Genomic DNA, 24231 nt, shown 5'->3' with positions numbered 1-24231 from the left:
TGGTGTAGCAGTGGTCCAGCACATTCTCCTCTCTGGTCGGGCACTTAATAAACTGTTTGAATTTGGGGAGGTCGTGGGAGAGGTTACCTTTGTTAAAGTCACCCAAGACAATAACCAAGGCGTCCGGGTTTGTCCGTTCCGCATTCAGAATTTTGTCAGCCAGCGCGCGCTGCGCTGGGTAAACACCGACAAGAATGAATGAGGAGAACTCACGGGGAGAGTAGAAGGGTTTGCAGATGATGATGAAGGCATCTAGGTCGGGGGAACAGTACTGATGATGATGTAAAAGCAGATTCCACCTCCCTTCGTTTTACCTGAAAGCTCCGTGTGCCTGTCCGCTCTGTGAAGTTGAAATCCACTCAGCTGGAGCGTAGAGTCCGGTATGAAGATTTTCAGCTGTAGAAAATCTATACATTTTTGGCCACAGATGCTATAATACTCAGATTTTCTAGCTTAAAATACTTGAATGAGAAAAATCCTTGTCTCTCTGTTCCTGCCCCGTATGATGGGTTTCAGACACATACTGCTTTCTATGTCTACATTTACCTGTCTGTCGAATCAGGCTTGTTTGTAGCATTTTATAATGAATGCCTCCACTTTAGCAGGTTAGCCTTATTTGAATGTGAATCCAGCATAGAGACTGTGATCTCTGTAAGAATTGATTTTTTAAATTCTTAATGAGCTTATTCAAATGCTGAAAAAAACAAAGGTTGTTTGAAGCTAATTTTACTAAAATTGAAACGATAGTTCAGTTTAATTGGTTTTGTCTAGTCTTTGTCATTGTCTAGCTTTAAATACAACATTTGAACATTTTGCATTTGTGAGGTAGAGTGTGGAAGTTTCTAAATTGTAAACATAGGCAAGAAGCAAGGATGCAGGTGACAACTTGGCCTCGTAAATATGTTTTGTTATATATATATATATATATATATATATAATAGACAAACAGAAAAAAAAAAACATTGAACTTTCACTGGTGTTAAAGCATAAAAGTGTTTATTGATTCTGTACTCTGTACAATTGGATGTTCTACTGCAAAATGTTTTCTTTTTTTGCTATTGAAATTTGTTTTATGTCATTGTCATATGTAGGACACAAGGTTGCCAGCACATTGTCTACATGTAGCATCTTCGCGTCATAGAGGTTTCCCTGTGAGCAAAGCTAGAGGGCTAAAGGAGAACTACCAGATGCTAATTAGAGCTTGAGAATTAACTAAATTATAAATTAATAAATTAAATAACAGCAATACATTTAAATGTTTTAATTTGACAATTGTGATACCTGAAAAAGTACCACAGTCTCGTGCAAAATTATTGGACCAACATAACATTTATTATACTATGGTCTATAAATTTTTAATTTAAAAATGAGAATAGTAGTTCTAGTAGCTTTACAGTGTATGTATTATTTAGTTTTATATATGGGGGGATGGACAGGCAGTAATTGCATCCTGTCCTTGGATCACTTGCATGCGATGCCTAAAATTCTTGTTCATCTGTATGAATTATGAATCTTTCTCCCACATTCATGCTACCAGGAATTCCATCAGAGTGGACAGGATAGTTAGATAGATTTTTCTCAACCTGATTGCTCTTTGTGGAGGTTCTGTGTAATGCAATGTGTGCACCATCATGTTCAAGGCCATAAGAGTGGCTGCACTGACAATTTATGTCTGTGGGATGTCGATGTATTGACTTTGCTAACCCAGATACTGGAGTAATGCTCCAGTAAACTAAGTGTTTCAGAAGTGGTGGGGAACTCTCAAATGACAGGCGGCAACCGATTAAAAATGCATACCCCCCCTCACACACACAGGCACACATATATACTTAACTACAGTACATACAAGTAGAAAGTCAATGAGTTGCTGGCATGTGACTGTGTTGTTAATGATTTTAAATAGAATGTTCAAAACTGTGTTAGGAGATGCATTTCTGTTGATCCCTACTTTTAATCTTCACCACTTACCCACCCATCCTCCTACCTTGCGAGTTATAAAGAGAGGATGACAGAGTGCACTCTACATTACGGGTGCACGTGGGAGAAAAAAACATTAGTAGCAAGTTTGCAAAGTTATCAAGTTTTAAAGCTCATTTTAAAGTACATAATACAACTTGTATCTGCAGACCAAGCATGTGATAATTTGTTCTGAAACAAATTTGGCTTGAAAACGTTTTCCTTCTACTATGGCACACCTCACTGTCAGTAAAGAACACCCTTGGTATAATTGCTTGGGTGCCATCGCATTCAAGGTTCCATGAAACAGTCCAAGGCAATTAGAGTCTGTAAACATGAATAGTTAAATGATGGGAAAGAAATCACATAGACAGCAATGTGGTTTTTCCAGCATCCAATGGTACTAAATATTTAACCTGTTTGGCATGTTCCATTTACAGTAGGCTGATTTGAAAGGTGTCAGTTGGAAGTGAGTTGTGATCCCATTGAAATCCTGCTGATTTAGTTAGTTTGTTGTGTATTAAGCAACTCAACTACAGCGTATGGAGATAAACTAGTACTGAACCAGAACTGCAATGACATTGGTATCATTAGTGGCATGTACTAAATCAATGTACTAAATCAACCATTTTGCTGTAAAAACAGCAAAATGGAGCATACTCCAATCCAGAAGGTGACAGTAATGCTCCTAAAAATCGACAACTGCCCATAAACATCAAAAGAAGAAGCATAATAGAAAGGAAGTTAGTGCCTAGTTGACTGAATAAACTAGAGGAAACTAGACTTTTAGTTTAGTCTCAAAATGGACACCTACCAGACTGGACTAAATAAGGACATGTTTGTGTCATGTCCAGTAAAATATAATGGTTTTGTGGTAAATATGTGTTAGCCCACTTTAGTGTATTTGATTCTGTGGTTCCTAAACAGAACTGATGTCACCGTTTCAGCCTGGCACCTGGCCAGCTGTGAATTTTCCCCATTTCTTCCTCTTCCCCTGGACTTTACTTCCATTTCTCCACCCACCAGCCACTTCTCTACCTGCCCTCCCAGCCCTTGATTACAGTTTGGCCCCACCTGTGTTCCCCTCTCCCTACAAAAACTCTCCTCAGTCCTCTCCCCACTGTCAGATCGTCATGTTTTCCCCACCTGCTCCTGCTACCAGCCCATTACCAACCCACTACCAGCCCTGCTCCTGCTACCAGCCCGCTAGCAGCCCTGCTCCCGCTACCAGCTCACTATCAGCCTGCTACCAGCCCACTATCAGCCTGCTAGCAGCCCTGCTCCCGCTATCAGCCCACTACCAGCCCTGCTCCTGCTACCAGCCCGCTATCAGCCCACTACCAGCCCTGCTCCCGCTATCAGCCTGCTCCTTGCCCTGCTCCTTGCCCTGCTCCTAGCCATCCTCCTCAGCCCTGTTTTCTCCCCCCGGATCCTGTGGACTTTGCCCCTCTGAACTTTAGACTTTAGTTACCTGTTTCTGTGAGTTGTATGTCTCAAAGCTCACATTCTGTGCATTAGCACTATCCTTATCTGTCGTACAACTCTATCTATAGTCAAACAGTAAATAACGGACTATCCTTTTTAGTAATCAATATAATAATAATAATAATGAATACTTTATTGATCCCCTTGGGGAAATTCGTTTTGGACAGCTGTCAGACTGAGTCTGCGCTACTACAGGGTTTCGGTTTCTTGTCCAAGGACACCTCAGCTAGTAGCCAGGAGGAACCGGGAATCGAACCATTCACCCTAGGGTCTGTAGGCGACTGCTCTACCACCTGAGCTACTGCAAAAATATGCCATGTAAAAAGGATTGTTACTAGAAATTTCAATATGAAGTATATATTAGTAGTGTATACAGTATGTGTTCTGTGCTGTGTGCATATCTGCTGTAAATGTTTATGTACTTCCAGGTTCAATGCACAGGAGGCTTTGTCCTAATAGAGAGGATCACTGTAATGAGTTGTGCCTTCAAAGAGCTTTCATTCTTCCAAACAGGAGAAGTTGAAATTGAAACTCATAACATGTTACTGAAAAATAAAAAAATAAAAAAAAATTATCTTTAGCACTTACTCTTCCTCTGGAGACTTTCAGAAATCAGGAATATTTGCAGCAATGTTTTATTAAAAATTGAATCAATTTGAATGGAAAATGTGTCCATGTTGCCAGGCATCACCATAAGTATCATCAAATAACTCACCAAGTGTTAACAAACAAGCCCCAGAATATAGGTCTCAATTTGTGTACTAGGTTTAGGAGATGTTTGGTGATTGTTGTAAATCTTGACTGAACAGCCCACTGAAGCAACGAATAAATTATGTGGGCTAAACTGAATCATAGATTTCTTTATCATACATCAGGCCAGTTGTGATTCAGGAGAAAGAGAACTTGTCCACCATCGTCGTGGGGTTGGTGGTTTGATTCCCTGCGCCTGCTAATGTATGTTGAAATACCCTTGGGCAAGACACTTAACCCCAAGTAGCTCCCTGTTGGTCATGCCAGTGTAAAGTGCTGTTGATACTGATAAAGTAGGAAAGCACTGCATAAGTGCAGACCTTTTGCTACTTGCTGTATATTTAGCTTTGTTCTATTTTTTATTACCTGTGTGCTCATAATCGGGGTGTCCTTGGCACCCATTATTAGTGGATCTCCAATAAGATCCCAATGTTAATGTAACCATGGTTGAAGAACATGGTGACTAAAGGTTTAGTGTAGATTCTCCCCAAGGTGAAAATCACACAACAGAGAATTCTACCTGTTCGCATGGGCCAAGCCAAACAATTGCTTGCACTGAATGATAATGAACAGTGTGACAATTCAAGCCTGCAGTGAACTGCTATGTCCAATAATGACATATTACTGTGGAATTACATATTGCTATCATCTCTGATATTGTTCATAATGACCTAACACGTGTCGTTATCTTTATTGCTGTAGCTGCTGATGACTGCTGCAACACTTGACTGACATTTTATCGTTTCAGTTGAGCTAATTTGATTATGAGATATGAGACCAGAAAGGTTAAAGCGACCACAGTTGTGCAGGACTTTAAAGCACATATGCATGATGGGCCATTTGTATTATGCTACTGCTGCAGTTTCTGCCTTGGAAAATGAAGCACTACCATCGCGGCCCAGTGAAGCAATTACAAGACCTCTTCAGACTTTATGGAGGAGCGTTGATGCAAACTAAATGTCTTTCTATAGAAATCCCAGAGGAAAGGATCATTAAGAAATGGCTCTCAGTATATCTGCGATGCAGAGGGAGAGGTACTCTTTGTGTATGTGTATATGTGTCTTTCTATGATTATGTGGACAAACTTTAATTCATTACCATTTTTGTGAGGATACTTTGGCCAGTCCTCACAACGTCAAAGGACTGTTTTTTGGCTCAGTTGTTGGGGCAGTTGTCCATGAACCCCAGGATTTGTGATTTAGCTCCTGGTTCTTAGCTGCATGTTAAATTTACGCTGAACAAAACACTAAGTCCTGAACCTTTTTCCACTTTAAATGCAGCTGGCTGTCCACAAGAATTTCCCCAAGGGGATTTAATTGTCAATTATTGTTAATAAATTTAGTTCATATGGTTAAGGGCAGAATTAGGTTAGGGTTGAGGTTGAATGTAGTTGTGACGGGTATAAGTAGTGTGCATGTGTGAGGTATCCAGATCAAGGGGGCTATCATACATTTGTTACAGATGAAGGACTATCTTAAACACATTTTAATGAACTGACTATACACTGTTAATGCACTCCTGCAATTTAAGCAAGTTGCTGCTGCTGCCGATGTTTGAAAAGAAGGACAATTTACCTTCAATCTTGCCTTTTCGTTTACTGTTGGCCAAGAATGTCTCTTGGTTTGGGATGGCACAGATAGGGTGTATGGCTGATGTGACTGATGAATCTCATACACACAAATTTACACTGTATAATACTTTGAGTTGCTTCTTTCATTGATTCACCAAAATCTGATAACTCCACTGCTTGTGGCTGACTAGTTCAACTAGACAACTAGGTTCAAACACAGACTCCCATGAGACATTTCTGCAGATAATTTTATATAAAAACAGTTTAAGGTTGTAATTGTTTAGTTTCTATGTTTCTATGTTTTTTTTTTTTCTTTTTTTTTTTTTTTTGGGGGGGGGGGGGGGGGGGGGGGTCATCATGCAACCACAAGTTGATTGCATTACAGTTGACATGCTTAGGATAAAGTGTGTGTGACACATGTCAACAGACACTGTCTGCTGGGTATATAAGATGACAGCCTTGCAATTGGCCTTGATTACGCATCACCTCCAGAAGCAATACAGTTCCAATGAAGAACATATTTCTGTGCTGACAGGGTCATAATGTTTCTGCCCTTTCATATTCTCCCCCTGTGGTGTTGGAACAATAGCAATGTTTGTTCCTGGTGACTGGCACAGTCCACACAGAATTAAAGCCTTTGGAACACACTGCCCACACATACACTTGATAATGTCCTATTCTTTCTTAAACTATGTGCGGGGACCTACAATATTTCATGGTCCCACCTCTGCTGGAGTTCCTTCATGACACTAGTGGCAATGAATAATGAGACCGTGTGGGACCCAGGGGATGGGTTTACATTTTTCATTTTGGGCCAGAACAGAAAAAGTTCCAGGATTTCTGAATTATGCAGCAGATGCTGCACTGTTTATCAAAAGTGCTCAGATATAGAGGTTGTTTGAGAGGATGGAGTGAATGGAACAAAGAGATGTATCAAAATCCACATCAAACCTTTTTTTCCTAATGATAAAAGAACTACTGTATGAGGAGTAAAACTCTATCTGTTCCATAAAAGTGCAATGGAAAAAGCAGTTATTTATCTGGCCACATGAAACTAGAACAAAACAAATAAAAATGTCTTTTTAAATACAAATGTAATGAAAGCAGAATGTTATGTTTACCGGTGGTGACTGGTCTGGTCCTACACGCTTAGTAAGAGCACATCACACTCTTTATGGGCCCAGCAACTGTTTGATATAGAAGACATTGATTACAGTCAAAGCTGGGATTTATCCCTTTGATATTACTTCAAGGCAAAGCTGGATAACGATGGTAAGCAATATGCCATCTGTGTCCTCATGCAGCCTTACCCATGACAAAATTGACGCAATAGGAATTTGTCACCATTCGTAAAACATGGCGGCTAGATAGTGTAATGGTACAGTTGCTGCCCTCTATGCAGGAACCTGTGATTCGAATCCCACCTGTAGGGGTTCTTAGGCAAGACCTCCTTATGCTTACCCTGCTTACCCTTGTAAGCTGCTTTGAATAAAAGCATCTGCCAATTGAATTTTTGATTTCTCTGTATGTTAAAGATGTGTATGGACCTAAATTAACAGCAATACAATAAAAGGAAAGTGTAAAGGGTACTGTAAGGTCTTTCATACTCTACACTACAAGAGCAAAGATAATGGCTAATATTTTAAAACTTTTTCTGTGTTTCCTGCCACAGCATAATAAACTATTGAAATTCATTTTTGTGCAGAAATTCTGAGGCTGGAGGCTGCAGTGCAGGTACATAAACCAATGAGATTCAGAGAGGTTCACACTGCTTTGACTGAGAGTCACATTAATTTGGGCTCTCTAGCTTTCAACACAAGGATTCCTATTTGTGTCTATTCAGACCATAATCCACTTTGCACTCATCAGAAAATCCCAAACACCATTAAATGAGGTGGGCATTATTCATGCAGCCTTATCAGTTAGCAAGCAGATACTGTCAATGCCATCACTTTACCTTGTGAGTTCCCAGCCACACTACCCATGGTGTGGGTAGTGGCCGCCTTGGTTTGGCTTCTTTTGCTTATTCCTAAATTAATTTAGCAACATTACATTATTATGTATCTGATCACACATAACCTCATGTGACTCCATGTAGCTTCTGTGATTTGCGGGCTTTGTAACACTTCACAGAGCCTGGCCTAAAGTGTGGTTGGATTTTATAAAAAGCATGGACAACTGGTTGATGTAGATATCTATCATTAGTTTTTAACTTGTTTTCATTTAGACCATAAAATACCAAGTGAATCAGCTGATACGTGTATTAAATGACAAATAACAAGTCACTGTTACATTGCAGAAAGGAAAGGAAATGCAGCTATTAATCTAACATTAAAAAACATTTAAAAGTTGTTAAAATATAATAATAATTGCTGCAAGTACAATGTATACCTACATTGTAGGAAAAAGTAACTTTATAAATGTGTCACTGAACATAACAATGAGGTTTAGCAGAATCATCTTATTTTAATGTAATGTAAAACAAACAGGCTCAGTCATTGTTGCTAACTGTAAACACACTCACATAAAACTGAGCGCTATTCACATAGGAAGACTTTTGTTTTAAACTTCAGCCTATTCAGCCTGTAATTTACTGCTAGTGACTATACTAACACCAAAATGGTAATTCTGTAATGTGCTTTTACAAAACGTGCAAATCTAAACACATGAGCACTGGGATTAACTGACATATACACACTTGACTACTTGATATGATTATATGAATAAAGTTTGATCTGATTTACCTACTTTTATGCTTGCGCTGCAGTGCTCTTCAACTCTTTGCCATAACTAAGAGGACAATTAAGCTTATATAATGTAATGAAAAGACACAGCACAGCTAAACATTGTTATTATGTGTTATTAACCTTCTCTGTGATTGAGTGTCATTTCATAGGTCAAGCAAATAAACTTCTGTATGATTAAGCTGTGAGCAGCTGTGTGGGTGAGCACTGAATGAGCATAAACATGACAGTTTCAGAACAAACTCACTTGCCTCTATGGCTGCCAGAAGGCCCGTGGCTCTCCACTTGCCTGCTCACCACTTACAGAAGATGAATGACTTCTGGGTGGCCATTACTTACCTTGTGAAGTGGCCTTAAAAGGGATGGCATAGCCCTTGTCAGCGTAAATGTGACCAAACACCATAAAGTGAGGCTCACTTAAAAAGTGATCCATTATACTGTATGTACTGTAAAATGAAAAAAAAAAAGAATTATATCAATACTGTTTAAAAGGTTATAATGCAAATTATTCTATATTATTTAATATTGAAAATATTAAATTCACAAAAAATTAGGGGACCAGATATAAAGCCAAGGCTGTATTGATCATGAGTAGACCATGAATGTCTGTACCAATTAGTTAATGATAATGTGTCTGGTAGTTCTCTATAAATTTCACTAATAGCATTAAAAAAATGTTACCCATAAGGTCTCATTAGTAAATTTAAATTTATAAATGTACTTACAAGGGAGCGGAACATCTATGTACTGTACTTGTAGCAAGTTGCCTAAATTTCGCTTCTAGAAAACACATTTTATTTACTCATCATTATTAATGTGAGTTAAATCTCATAATGCAAACTAACCATTAAATACTTGTCAGATTAATGTAGTAGAGTTAATTTTAATGTTACTTACACTCTACCACTGGATAGGACTTTTGTCTAGTGAGTATTTCTAGAGTTTTATTCTCTAAAACCAGAAATTCACTGAAGCCCAGCTTACTGTGAACACATGCAAATCTCCCGCACTTAAATAGCCTCTCATTCTTATTCACGTCAAGTATAAGGTGGATCTGTCCACAGCAGGTCTGGTCACAGCAGAGCAAAATGAGTCATTTTCATGCAAAAAAAGCAAAAGTCGTGGACAGCATGTGCTCAGACTTAAAATGAGTCCATATGTGCTTCCAAATCAGTGTTTGTCTGTGTGGATCAGAGCAATGTGGCACGTGGCAATGTTTAACACCACTTCACTGGACTCATTCGAACACCATGGTTGGCCCATTAGCCCACATGCATTGCATTGCCAGGCAGGCCATATGTGGGCTCAGTAACAGGTGAAAGGCCATAAGTCCTTAAGCTAGGTCAATTAACAGCCAACTGTTTGTTCCTCTGACTTTTACAAAATGCCCAGTCAATAGTGCTATACATTCAAATAGTTTCATTAACTTTAACATTGTTGATGATCATACTAATAGCTTAATGGATTAGTCTATTTTGCCTACATTATGACTAAAAGCACAGCAATTGCGCATGATCAAAACTGGCAGGGGAGCTTTATTCTGGTTCCATGGATCAGAATGTGTGTAACACAGTGTGTGGAAAGAGATTTGAAAGATGCACAATTTTCATCGCACTTTCCTCTGGTTTTGGCTTGGCTTTGTTTGTGAAGACTGTAAGTGACCCAGTCCGGTGGTAAATGACCAACAGTTTGTTTTACTATGGATTTTTTTTTTTTTTTTGAAGGTAATGGGTTTGTTTGCAGCTAATTCTACTATTTAATGGTTGTTAAGGATTTCTTAGTTCAAATCCATGTATGTATTTTTAGGTAAGAGGCGCATCTGGGCAACTAGAATCTTTACATTTGCTCTGCTAACAGCTGCCCATCCACAAAAGCTACCATAAGCTCATTAATGGATGTCTTTGGTTGACAATGTGGCTTCTGTTTACCGCACTGAATACATTAGAATCAGCTTGTCCAGCACAATGCATGTCAGACCGGCCATTATCCCAATGACATTGTGGCTAGTTAGTGTTTTCGGTCAAAGCCCTTTTGTCTGTGTAATAGTAGGAATAATCATTGCGGGTACATTTGGACCAGTGCTAATTGCATGGCTGCCCTATTAGCCTACGTGGCCGGACTGAGAAGCATCAGATAGCCCACAAGGGGCCTGGTGCTCACTCAATTATCCGGCTGTTTGTGTATGTAAAGATTTTAGTCAGCTGTGGATGCTTCCACTAAAAGCTTGTTAACATTGTGAGCTCATTGTCGTTGCGTGGATGGAGGCAACACTGATTATATTTAGCACCAGCCTGGGGTGATTCAGTAATTATCAGCTATGATACCATAATGTATGTCATGACATTTGGATTTTACTGTATTATCTTCCCTCTGTAAGCTTGTGTACTGGAATTGAATACTCAGGAAGTTCGCACTTTCAGCACTCTTCATTAAGCCGGCTGGCAAACCTATAGTTGGCTTCTATTTTGGTACAATAAATAGGGTACTGTAAAACACAGTGGGACATGTGATAACAATACTAACAAGCTAAAAACACAACGCTGACATTTAAATTTTATTTAAACAATTATCAGGCTTGTAGCTACATAGCATTAATGTCAGTTATGATGGCCAAGCTTGCAGTCATATTGTGTCTCTTTCAGTCTAGGTGTCCTATATAGGTGGGTGGAGAGCCTTCAACTCAACTGTGCTCAGGGGCCATTTTCTCAAAGTTGCAGTGCTTTAAAATGCATATTTTATAGAAACAAAGTTTGGAGATTGAAAAAAAGTTATTTATTCTTTGTTAACCTAAAAAAAGGGTACTGCAGCTCTACCAAACATTTCAAATAAAAACGTATATTGTTCTATATTGATACATCATTTGTTTGTGTTGGAATAACTTAAAAATTGCAAGTGTGTATCCTCATTCCCCCACTCCTATTTCCCCCAGTACTTTACCTGAAGTGTTTTCTGAGATGTGTCACGAGTGACCACTCAGCATCATTACCATGACTTTAGGAAGCAGATTGTTTATTCACGTGGGTATGCTGGCATAAGTGGATCTCATGTATATTCCAAACACAGTCTCAGTTATGCCTATATTGCTGTACGTAAGGTATAATTTGACTTCCCCATCCCCCACGGCCCTTTCAATTACCAGAATTTGCTTTCTGCTGCTGCTGGCAGAATATCAGCTGAGACCCAGCTGACTCTGTGTGGACCTATTTGGAAAGGATTAAACTAGCAAGCAACTAATAAAGGAGATGTTGCAGTATGCATATAGGGACTTTATGGGGCTGCTTGACTCAGTAGAGAGCAGCTTGTGCAATTATCAGAGATGGAGAAAAATGGAGGGGAGTTGGGGGAGAGGAAGATAGAGGAGAAGCAGAGTAAGGGAAACAGGAGAAGGAAGAAAGATGCTGTGATGGGGAAAGAATGGGTGACAGAGATGGAAGGACAGAGGGTGTGGTAGTCTGTGGTAATCAAGTGTAACCTAGATTTTTTTATAAAAATGTGAAATTACTTAAATATTCTTTTGTGCTTATACCCATGACCTCTTTAAAATTTAATACAGCTTGTGTTGTTTTTGCCCGTCTTTGCTTAACATTTTGTGTTTTGCATACCAATTAATCAAATGCTAAAGAAAAACAAAAAAAACACACCTTATAAACCTCTGGTTTTGGCAGATGCAGTTGTATTGGATAGAAAGGAACTCCTAGCTATGTAAACACCATAGAGTGTAACTCTTATAATTAAGAACTGATGCTGATGCAATCATCATTATACACTTGTCTACACTTTTTAACGTGTAAAAATACACTCGTCACACATGCATATAAAAATGCTGTTTTCGTAAATCTGATTAGCAGCTACTGTTGGATGCATTATACTTCACAATAAGTACTTCACACAGGCCTTTTTATGCCACCACTAATACATTTCAGAGCCAATTACAGATGAACATCAGATGGTTTCCCTGATTCTAACTACCAGTTTTAGGCAGGTAATCACACTGTTGCAACTCGTTACAGCTCAAGCTCCAAGCCAAAAAGTTTGTCATTATATATTGTAGCTCTGCTTCAGGACAACAAAGTTCTGCAGGATTAATGAATGCAGCTGTAACATGGGAACAACTGAGAGTTTTTTGGGGGGAATTCTAGTTGGTATTTGTACCAATCTTGTTCCGCTTACTGCTCGGACATATGGGCTTTTTCTGCTAGTGTCAAGCAGTTTGTGATCAGGTTAACTCGAGGTAGAACCATAGGCTAATGGTTTGCTTACATAACATAATGAATCCATTCAACTACATTACTACACAAATACATTTTTGTAGGGAACAGCTTATGGTTTCTGTTAACTGACAACATATCCTCATTATGTTAATAGTAATGACAAGAACACTGATAGCACATTTATCTTGAAAATGTTCCTAGACAAAATTTATTTGTGCCTAAATATCTGATCTACAACATCCAGTTTTCTGTTTTTGCCAAAAATCTTGCAGTATAATGTCTAGTTTTGTGACTACAGTGTTTCTAAACTTATTTGTGGTTGGGTTGGACTTAGCACACACAGCTTTTATTTTATTTAAAGCAAACCATGAGCTTTTCTTTATCCTAAAACTGTTTTTATTGCCTACACACAGCCATTCGAGGAGCTGTGGAGTTATGTAGATCCTTGTGTATTTCCCAGTTTGAGCAAGGTGTGACTTCCTGACTGATCAGTGGGCGGGGTAAGTGAGGTGGAGTAATATGACTTTGAGCAGAGCGGGTTGCTGACAGGCTGTTGTTTTCTTAATTAGCAGCTGGTAAAGCAGTTAACAGAGGTATTGATGAGCCTTAATTGACCATATGGCTGTTTGTTTGTCTAGCTGGAGATTGGCCAATGAATGCACTGATAAGACACACACACACACACACACACACACACACACACACACACACACACACACACACACACACACACACACAATCTGACATTGCAGTACAATTTAGTAGTAGTTTTGTGACTACAGTGTTACTGAACTTATTTAAAGCAAACCATGAGCTTTCTTTATCCTTAACTAAACTATTTTTTATTGCCTACACATAGCCATTTGAGGAGCTGTGGAGTTATGTAGGTCCTTGCCACTGGCTTTCCGGTAATAAATGTAGCACTTCATTTGTACTAAAAAATATGGAAAAACTGAACATAAAGGTAATATGTTTGCTACAAAAACATAATCCTGTTTGCAGTATGTACTGCACAGAAAAGTACTGTATGTACTGCACAGAAAAACACACACACAGAGCCAGCACAGCATATCATTTCTAGGATTTTCACTTTCCAGCCACAGCTCATCAGTGTGTCTCTCGACATCATTGGCTTTATGCCGTACACTGACATTATTGCTGGCTCTGCTGCTTCATAATCCAGTTGCAGTGGGTATGTGTGTGTGTGTGTGTTTCTAAGGGGGGTGGGAGTTCCACCACCTGCTTGTTTAAAACCAGACTCAGCCTGAAGGCACTGTGAATCTGAAGAAAAAGCTGATCCCATGTTTCTTTTTTTCCTTTTTAATCAGATGCTCTTTCATGCCCCATTTTATTGTGCTCAGCTGATTAATCCAGCCACACTTTTCAAATTGCACAATTAAACACATTATCCTTTATACTTCTTTAACTAGCATTTATTTCTTTCCCTATGCAGTCCACAAAGGGGAAGTGTGGTGAGCTCAGTGGTTCTGTGAGTTTTGAAATCGCCTCAGAAAATATTGACAGCTACATGTAAGAGTTAGCTTAAGTGTGACGATCAATCTTTTACAGGTTTAATCATGATGTACTTATCCTGCTCTTCTCCTCTTTGGATACTACTCATTTAATTATTTAATTTAGTATTCAAGTACTAAAACAAGTGTGTATTTGTGCCGGCAGGTTGGTCTAATCAGCACTAATGTGTAATACTTGTCAAAATTTCTTCAGCTGCTAGTAGTTGTCCTTTAGCAAAGGGGGCAGTTACTACTGTAACCCAAGGGCGAGAAAGTCCATGTTAGTAAATGTTGTACTGTGGGAGGTTGAAGTGGATGGAGTCAGAAAAAACTTTCCCGCCATGATCTCCAAAACTTTAATCATGTGTTTATTACTCTAAAAAGAACTAATACTTGCAGTGAAAGACTGTGTACAGTCAGGTATGTTGGAGAACAGGCAAGAAATATCCTTTCAAAACACAATGAGTTTTAGTTCACAACACTGTAAGCCTGCAGGGTACGTTGAACCTCTAACTTCTGTCTCATGTGAACATCTTCTATGTTGTTAGGACCATACATGTGCAGCACAGTGTTCCAACATGGCGTCCCATTAATGCCACTGACAACTGCTGGCTAGGCATATATACTGACTAATTCTTCATCAAGCATTTGTCTTTTTTGTCTTTTACAATTAGAGTCTTTTACTTGTACACATGAATGACAGCGGGGAAATGAAATGGGTTCAGGATTACTTTGTACTATCAGTTAAATAATTATCTCCTTCCTTGTTCACTTAGCAATATCCTGCCAAAAAAAACATGCTGAAATATCCGTCAGAATAGTTTTACCAACAAATGAAATGCAGTACCCGTTTTGTAAGCACCACTCTTATTACTCAGAATTGTAATTGTAAGTGAGCAATCTCCTGGCCTTGGACTTCTTTGTATACATTATGTATGCACAGTAGAATTTGTCAATATTGTTATGTTGTTTTTAATGTTCAGTTTGGACTTACACTGCTTCATCCGCTCTTAGTTGTATGAGACAGCCACAAACCTGCTTGAAAACTGAAGGGTGAATTTTTCATTTTTTAAAAAGACCATTAATACAAAGGCCATTCTTTTTATTATGACAGGAATACAATATTTTATTTAAAATACAAAATGCAACTCAATTTCACAAGCCACAGAGAGATTTCTTGGATTTAAAGGTACCTTTTGGCATCACTGACACCATGGGAGTGATAGCGGCTGCGTGCTGGACCTCAATCATATACTACGGCTGTAGAAGCATCATAGTTCAAGTGAGGAATAAAAAAGGAGAGTTAGGTGAAGTAAGTCTTTATTACAATAATACAATACACAATGTCTCACACTGGACTTGAACGTCTGCCTCCTATGGGAAAGTTCTGCATGACCATCTAACACCAAGGCCATTGCCTAGGTGTCAAAAGTCGCACCTGAGTTATTACTATAGTTGCCTGACATCGTTCTACATGTCCTCCGTCGATGTCATACTAATGACTGAGATGCTAGGTATCATCACCTGATGCCCTGGAAATGAGAATGAACTGTGTGTTCTCTCATCCTTTTCACTTAAGCCAACCTTTTAGCAAAGGTCCCAGCAGAAAAATCTGGCCTCCACTTTTCCACCCTCCAGCCAGTGTTTGCTATTCACACCCCAAACCAAGCCCATATCAAAATGTAGACCTGGGCACCTCTCTGTCTCTGCCGTTCTCGTCCTATCTTTTTTGTCTCTCCCTCTGGATTCATGTGTCTCTTCTCCTGTCACTCTCTCTGAACCTCCCTGTCTGTCCCTCTCTGACTGTCATCTCTTTCCGTTAGTATCAATCCTCCACTGCCTGCTCTCTCTGCCTCTCGGAGCTAGAATTGTAAAGGAGGGTAGGGGCAGGTGGGCACCTGGCCAGCTCTTGCTGCTGCGGTGAGTAGTGAGCTGCTGGGGTTGAGGAATACAGCTGGCCTTTAATGCTGATGGACCTCCACCTGCTTAATGTTTGCCAAAGGCCCAGCCAGGTGCTCCGCAGCATATGCACACAGAAAGGCACACCAAATCTGCACAGATACATGAATGTGCAGCTACAAACAGACATGAAACACATATGTGTGTCAGATCCAATAAGGATGCCCAGCTGTGGTAATTGCACCACGTACACCACGGGAGCTGATGAATTTTGCTGCCGGTTCATACTCTCTGCTACTGAGAGAAATGAAAGCTGTAATTGGCTCAGAGAAGGGGGAAGATAGATAGAACACCGCTTTCCCCACATTATTCTCAGCTTTCCCCAACAGGAGCACAAATTATTTAGATGGGTCGGGAGGTCAAACCACCTCACCTCAGCCTTTGGCTTGGTCACTCGCTGGCTGGGTGGGTGGGAAGTTTAAGGTGAAAGCTCTGTAGAGAAAGAGCTGCATCTTGTCAACAGCTGTTTTTTTTTTTTTTTTCTTTTTCCAGCCTTACATTCCCGTGCCTGTCTGGCCTCGTTTTCTTCACCCCCTTGTTTCCCCCACTTTCTCATTTCCTTCCTTTTTACTCTTTTCCTTCCACGTTTTTGCGCACACACAGTAGACCAACTCATCCCAGTGAAGGCAATGGAAAAAAAAAAAAAATAAACATAAGCCCTGGTTTCTCCCTTGTCTTCAGTGTCACATGTGAGATGTTATTTAAACGCAATGCATGGTCGATTTTTCCATTCCATCTGGAAGACCTCTCTCACCTCCCCTCCTCCGTTTCCTTCCCCATCTCCAATATGGATTCAAGTTTGCCCATGTCTTTTCACCTTACCTCCTGCTCCCACTAGATGGGAAGAGAGAAGGGTAAATAGGCAAAGGGTGTGTGAATAATGCAAGGCGAACATTAAATGTCAGGGATAAAAATTCTTTCTCAATTTTTCCTCTGTTGTCTCACTGCAATTCATGGCATGTTTTATGCATTTTATAATTAGCGTTTGAGCCTCAGAGGAGAGGGAGTTGGCAGTTGTGAAGCGTTTTAAGAAGTTAAAGAACTTTATTTGGAAGTCAAATGTCGGAGTGGGAAACCTTGGCATGACTTTTCTCTGAATCGATCATACCTACTACAGAGTGTTACAGTATTTACTGTATGTCATGCTGTCTGAAACTGATCGGAGGCTCGCTGGTGGATTACACTGATCTGATAGTGTCGAATGTCGAGTGAGCAATGTAAAAACATGTACATGTGCGCCAACACCTACTGTAGCCACAGTATCTGATAAAGAATTCCACGTTGTTATAGTTAAAAGTGCAGCCCTGCTAAGTAGCACAACATCTAATAAAATAGAGGTAATGTCAAACATTTAGTTCAACACATCCCCACCCAGTCACGACAAAGCCTTTGTGTATAATTAGGAGACAAACAACAGACCTAGGCTATGTTTACAGCTTCCTGCTCAGCCATGCGAATAATCACTAGTCCTGATAATTAGACTGAATTGAAATTTGCTTTCACTTCACTTAGCCTGACATCACGCTCGTCATAGGTGCTTGTCTTATTGCAGGGAGGCTTATGTTGCTTCGTTTGGCCATAACCAGTGAGTGGACCATGCTGCCAATCACATTTTCAGCTGATGCAGAAGCAGTGATTGTTTTTTGTTTAGTGTTCAAAGAATGAACAGGAATGTTGATTTATGGGTTATTTCTGTAAGTTGACTCACTGTGCTTCATAACATTATCATAATATGATTAGGTTTGCTACAAAATGTAATCACATTTGCAGTTTCAGTTCCACTGCTGTTGAAGCGAGGCTCGTTCTTTCAACAAATTAAGCAAATTCTGCTTGATAACAAGTTTTGCAGTTTCTCCGTTATTGTAATTTGATGAGTCAAATATGTAGAGCAGAGTGGATTGATTTTGAATCTCATCTCAGTGCTAGCTTAACTTAAAATATAGTAGCACAAAACTTGCACGGTCTGACAGCTCTGTTGATCAATGCTTTCCTTTGAATCAGGATTAGTTACACTTATCAGTCAAAAACTGCCAAGCCAAAGCACAAGGAAGTCACAAATATGTGGTCTGTTTGTTCAACAAGTATTTGATGAATTGCTCATATTGTTTCCCATTACTGAAGAATTAGGTTTCACGTGTTACCAAGCATTGTGTTTAGGTTCATTTTGACTTAAATGAAATTATCCATTCTGTTTGTCTGTGAGCATCTAGCTTCACTTGTTTTTCACACAGACACAATTAGAACTGTGGCAACAGAGCTTCAGAACAGAGTTCTGCATTTGATCGGTTTTATCAGTCAATACTGATCCTTTAAGAAAACGTCTGGATGGGACCTGATACCGATCCACAGGATCAGCTCGGTACATTTCTATTTTCATTGATTCTCTTTTTACCATGGTTGTTTTCTGCTTATGGCCTCAAGCTGTTTGAGTTGTTTAAAGTTGTAGCAAATTAGACAATGTTCCAATGAGTTAAAGGTATTTGTTTGTTTAGAGGTTTTATGTTGTATAAGTACAGTTATCATATATAGTAAATTGTGGCTTCTCTTAGGACAGAACTAAATGGGAAATCAGATACCCACACAGCGGAACATTTCTATTTGCACCAACTTTGCCTCTGAGCCATAAAGTATATGATACAGCATCAGCATGGTATCCCATATGTCAAGTTTTCATCTTGCTTTTAGTTGCACAAATATATTCATTTGACAGATGACTTTGCTAATTTCCTTTTCAAACTGCACTAATCTCTTGGTGCAGTATGTGGAAATTAAAAAATGCAGCACCCTGAGTATTGTGTTTTCATGTCTCAGCCTGCATTTATCCACCTGAAATTAATTCTCTAATTTGTTTGGAAGACAAATGGGGAATACTTAGGATCCCAATCCACTTAAAGCATCGTCTCTGCTACTTTACACATTCGTTCTGGAATGCTGATTCGTCCCACCCGGCAGTCAGAAAAGAAGAGACTTGCTCTGCATTTCACTGAGGAGCACTGAGAAGTGTTTGCAAAGTGCCACCTTAAACACATGAAATCACTGTTTAAAGGAGGAGTTAGGTGCTGCGATGCTGAGAATTCACACTGGAGCGGTGGTGTGGGTTGTACTGATGTGTTTGGGATGAGCTGCTAACACTCCTCATCTGTATAGAGGTGGGTGATGACGTGCTGGTCCAAATACTCAAGGCAACAAGAAAGCAGACAGATGTGTCAGTGTGAAGCCACTTTGCACATTCCCTATTGAATGTGTTAAAAGCATTCCTCAAAGTGACTTTTCGTCATTCAGGAACTTTTAATAAAGTAATTTCAATTTTGTTCTTTGCAGGAGTGAAAGGTTACAAAGCTGTTCCTTCATTTTTGCACCTGTGTATAATTGCCACATTTCCTACACGTGCCCTGTCTCTGTCCCAGGACAAAGCAGCCATACTTAATGGAGTCAGCCTTTTCAAATTTCAAAAAATCTTAATCAAAGAGTATTTTGGCTCTTCTACATTTTACCACTTGCATGAAAGCAACGTGCAGTGTGTTGAAAGAAAAACTTGAGTTGCAATCACTTGAGCACCATGCACTTGTCGGTCAGTTGTATTATGAGGCAGTGTATAAGTAGATGAATAGTTACATTCGCTGGTAATAACACAAAAGTGAGGCTTCTTTCTTAATTCATGATTTGGACCAATGTTCAATAAGAATTTAACAAAAAGAAGACATTCATAGCCATGAAGCCAACGAGACCTGTTTTGTGTTCAAGCTACCATTACTGAGGACATCATAGAAATGTTTTTGCTTTTTAACAACCTCCTAACCTGTAGATTCTGCAGAGTGATCCAATCTCCCACCCATGAACACGAATGAGTTAAAGAATGACGCAACACATAAGGAGCAAACAATGTTGTCTGATGACCAAAGTAACAACAAGAATGTTTTCAATTTTCACTTGTCATGTGACAGAGGTCTGAAACTTTGGACACAAAATAACATTCCACAGTTGTTGTTGGGGAAAGTAAACACAACACCTGGTCATGGCCCTTGGATTTGGTATGAAAGGGTTTATTGACTTCCAGTCGTTGACCTCTGACCTCTTCCCAGTCAGTGATGTAAGGTTTAGCTCTGCTGTTCTTGCTCTGTGCCAGTTTGTACAATGTATCTATCACAGGCTGGATATTTTCCACTCCCACAAATATTCTTTGAATGCCGGTTGAGAAAAACAGTTTCATCTCACTTATTCTGTGTCACTGAGGTGAATGTCATCTCGTACCACTGCTGAACCCAGAGGTTGGCTGAATTTCATTTGACCTCTATTTGCATAAAAACTAGTGATCACACCAATGAGAAAACCAATTTTCATGCAAGTGCACGTTCGGACAACCACTGACAGTCCACCTGGCAGATATTAATGAGGGACCAACCACAGCTACACACAGCTCATGGCAGCAGTTTGCCTTGATGGTTTATGTTACTGAAAGTTGAAAACTAGACATGAAACACCCACGCATGACATATCATCAAAACAAGTTTGCTGCAAGTATTTTTTTTTTATCTGTAGCATGTCAGCTAATATAATAAAACTGTTTTAATTAGTTTTGTAGCAAGACACAATAGTTGATTTTTTACTTCGAGGAATGAGGAATTTTACATGGCCTGAGAGGTAATTCACAATTTAGACATGGTATAGTTATTGGATATAAGCGACTTTAGAGAGGCATTACACCTGTCAATCCACATGCTGAAAGAGTTTAATTATTGCACATCTGTTCATCTGAGATCCACAGGTAATCTATACTGATTTTGAGTGGAACTCTTTGTGGAAGTAGCCATGGGGTGTGTGACTTCTGAAATTGTGAGCTGAGGTAAAACTAAAATGATCCATCACACTTCTTGTCACGTATAAAGCATCAAGAAGCTCGACAGTTTCAACACATACAGTCACAGAGAAGATGTAAAATCTAATACATCTGTGTGAGTGAAAGCTCATAAAGACAAGACCTTTATCTCACTTGTCTGCTCGTGTTAGTCATCCATGTTTTTCTGTTAATGTGTGCATACATACAATATATGCATTAATTAGCTAAACCCACTGCACAAGGTATTTTCATTCTGGGGAGTTTAGCAGTTACTGAATGACTTCAGGTGCATCACCACCACTCTCTGGACCAGATTAGTTGGCAACCCTGATTTGTACAGTGTTAAAATTGCTATGTGGTTAACAGCCATGCTGATATGTGGCTAATGCTGCATTCAGTGCACATCGCAGAACAAACATAGGAGCATAATCAGTGGAAAAGGAACGTGGCAATCATTTATTTAGTCCAAATTTAACAATTTACAGACATGAATTTAATGTCTTGTAAACAATTTCTGTGAACACTGGTTTTGCAGTCAGAACTTTGACTTTGATGCCACTTCAGAGGTTGAATATTTCCCACATCCTACTTAAAAATGTAGGATAGGAAGACCCTCAAACACAACATGTGCAACAAACTACAATTAAACTGCATTTGCATTTTATCCTGTTATTAGATACTTAGATTCGCATTTAATTATCAAGAAGCAGTGCCCCCATCAGCAGAATGCCATTTTTATGCCAACAGAAATTCTTTGGAGGAACAAAAGTCCCTGTGATGTTCATGGTTTAATAATAATAATTTGGTCTGCCTCTGACGTACAGAATACCTTTCTTGTGCACATTTACAGCAGACATGAAAACTATCACACTGCAATGATTGATGCTAACTCGATAAATACCACTTTGCGGGATAACATGCTGCCTTCATCATGGGCGACTATAATCACATTGTGTGGACAGAAATGTCTATCAATAACAAAGAGCTGTGAGTTGGAAAAAAAGTCAAAAGTTATTTTACACCTCAATACAAGTTTACCCTTTTAAGTAAAGCCAAATGTTTCTGCGTGGTTTTTCAGGCCAGTGGGAGGGGACTGTCAGAAGAAATGCCGGTCCCAGGTGCCTTAGTACATCACCACCGGGACCATGGCGACTCCTTGGCCAATAAGAAGAGAGAGGTGCTCCCGTGGCTCCGCCTGCCTTGCTAGATGGTCGGCGTCCTCCTTCATGCTCCTGTGGTTGCCTTGGATGTTGCTATGGCTGCCGTGGCCCACCCGAGCTGAGCAAGTGGGCGGCGGGGGACATGGTGGGAAGGCGCTGCATGGTTCCCTGTCATCCTCATCGTCCTCGTCATCTTCGTCCTCCTTCTCTTCGTTCCCATCCAGCTCCTCGGCATTGGGCTTCAACACGAGGCAGAACGGAGGACAGCTGGACTGGCTACTGTCGGAAAAAGGGCCTTTCCACAGATGTCCGGAGTACACCGAGTTCAGAGAGAGGTTCCAGCAGGGATTTTCTACCAGATACAAGATTTACAGGTGAGAGAGGTCATGAACGTCCCATTCACTTTGACTTGTGACCTCATATAAAAAAGGTAGAAATCTGTCATCACATTGTGCCCATCCTTGAGCTGTAAGGGTGTTTAGTATTTGAATAACCAAAAGGAAAAAGCACAAAACACACAACAACTGAACAGTAATACAACAAGATGCAATTCGTTAGCAGCAATTCATTTTTGTCATAGTATACCTACGTTTGGGCAGGTGAATTTACAACATATTTACCTAAATAGCACCACAGCAGAGTGTTCTTGGAATTCAATTCAATTCAATTCAGTTTTATTTGTATAGCGCGCCAATTAACAACAAAAGTTATCTCAAGGCACTTTACAGTATAAGGTTTAAGACCTTACAGAAAATATTTATACAAAAAATTATAGAGAAGACCCAACAATCCCATTTGAGCAAGCTTTGGGCAACAGTGGAGAGGAAAAACTCCCTTTAGAGGAAGAAACCTCCAGCAGAACCAGGCTCATAGTGGGCGGCCATCTGCCTCGACCGGTTGGGGTGAGTGGAAAGAGAAAGAGAAAAGAACAGCAGGCAATAAGACAACAACAAGCAGCAAGAACATTGGGCAGGTGAACTGGATTCTGGAGATGTACAGCTCCAGGCCGAGGATACCTGCAGAAAAGTACAGAGAGAGGGAGACCGAGAGGAGGAAACACAACTACAGGAGAGAGAAGACACAAAGTTAATAACAAGCAATGGTGGCATTTGCATTGATACAGGAGAAAGGAGAGAGGAGAGGAGCTCAGTTTATCAGTTGAGGTCCCCCAGCAGACTAGGCTATATCAGCATAACTAGGAGATGGTTCAGAGTCACCTGATTCATCTCTAACTATAAGCTTTATAAAAAAGGAAAGTTTTAAGTCTAGTCTTAAATGTGGAGAGGGTGTCTGCCTCCCGAACCTGAACTGGGAGCTGGTTCCACAGGAGAGGGCTTGGTAGCTAAAGGCTCTGCCTCCCATTCTACATTTGGAAACTCTAGGAACCACAAGTAAACCTGCAGCCTGAGAACATAGAGTTCTGCTTGGAAGATATGGAATTATGAGTTCTTTAAGATAAGATGGAGCCTGATTATTAAGGGATTTATAAGTGAGGAGAAGAATTTTAAATTCAATTCTGGATTTTACAGGGAGCCAATGGAGAGAAGCTAACGTAGGGGAAATATGATCAGTCAGAACTCTGGCTGCAGCATTTTGGATTAACTGGAGGCTTTTTAATGAGTTATTGGGACATCCTATTAATAAGGAATTACAATAGTCCAGTCTGGAAGTAAAAAATGCATGGACTAGTTTTTCAGCATCACTTTGGGACAGGATGCTCCTAATTTTAGCAATGTTTCTCAGGTGAAAAAAGGCAGTTCTAGAGATATCTTTGATGTATGAGGTGAAGGAGATATCCTGATCAAAGATAACTCAGAGATTTCTTACAGAACTTACTTGAGGCCAGTACTAAGTCATCAAGGGTGAGAACGTGATTAGACATAGTGTCTCTGAGATTTTTAGGCCCGAACAGTATAACCTCTGTCTTGTCTGGATTTAGGAGAAGGAAATTGGAGGACATTCAGGCCTTTATGTCTTTTAAGCATGCTTGAAGTTTGACTAATTGATTAGTTTCTCCTGGTTTCATAGATAAGTATAGCTGGGTATCA

The 24231-nt window shown here is 39.8% G+C and overlaps 1 protein-coding gene across 1 annotated transcript in view; it reads left to right on the top strand.

Moving 5' to 3' along the window:
- brinp2 (bone morphogenetic protein/retinoic acid inducible neural-specific 2) overlaps positions 1-24231 on the top strand; it is a 180458-nt gene that overhangs the window by 54268 nt on the left and 101959 nt on the right. The window contains exon 2 of the mRNA XM_026373779.1: positions 22102-22557. Within this exon, the coding sequence (XP_026229564.1) occupies positions 22169-22557 (389 nt within the window). The 5' untranslated portion in view covers positions 22102-22168. The remainder of the gene's footprint in view (positions 1-22101; positions 22558-24231) is intronic.

Source organism: Anabas testudineus, chromosome 17 (genome assembly GCF_900324465.2).
Source record: "Anabas testudineus chromosome 17, fAnaTes1.2, whole genome shotgun sequence".
NCBI lineage: Eukaryota > Metazoa > Chordata > Actinopteri > Anabantiformes > Anabantidae > Anabas > Anabas testudineus.
Note: the sequence above shows the minus strand (reverse complement) of the source record. Positions and strands in the feature narration are given on the sequence as shown.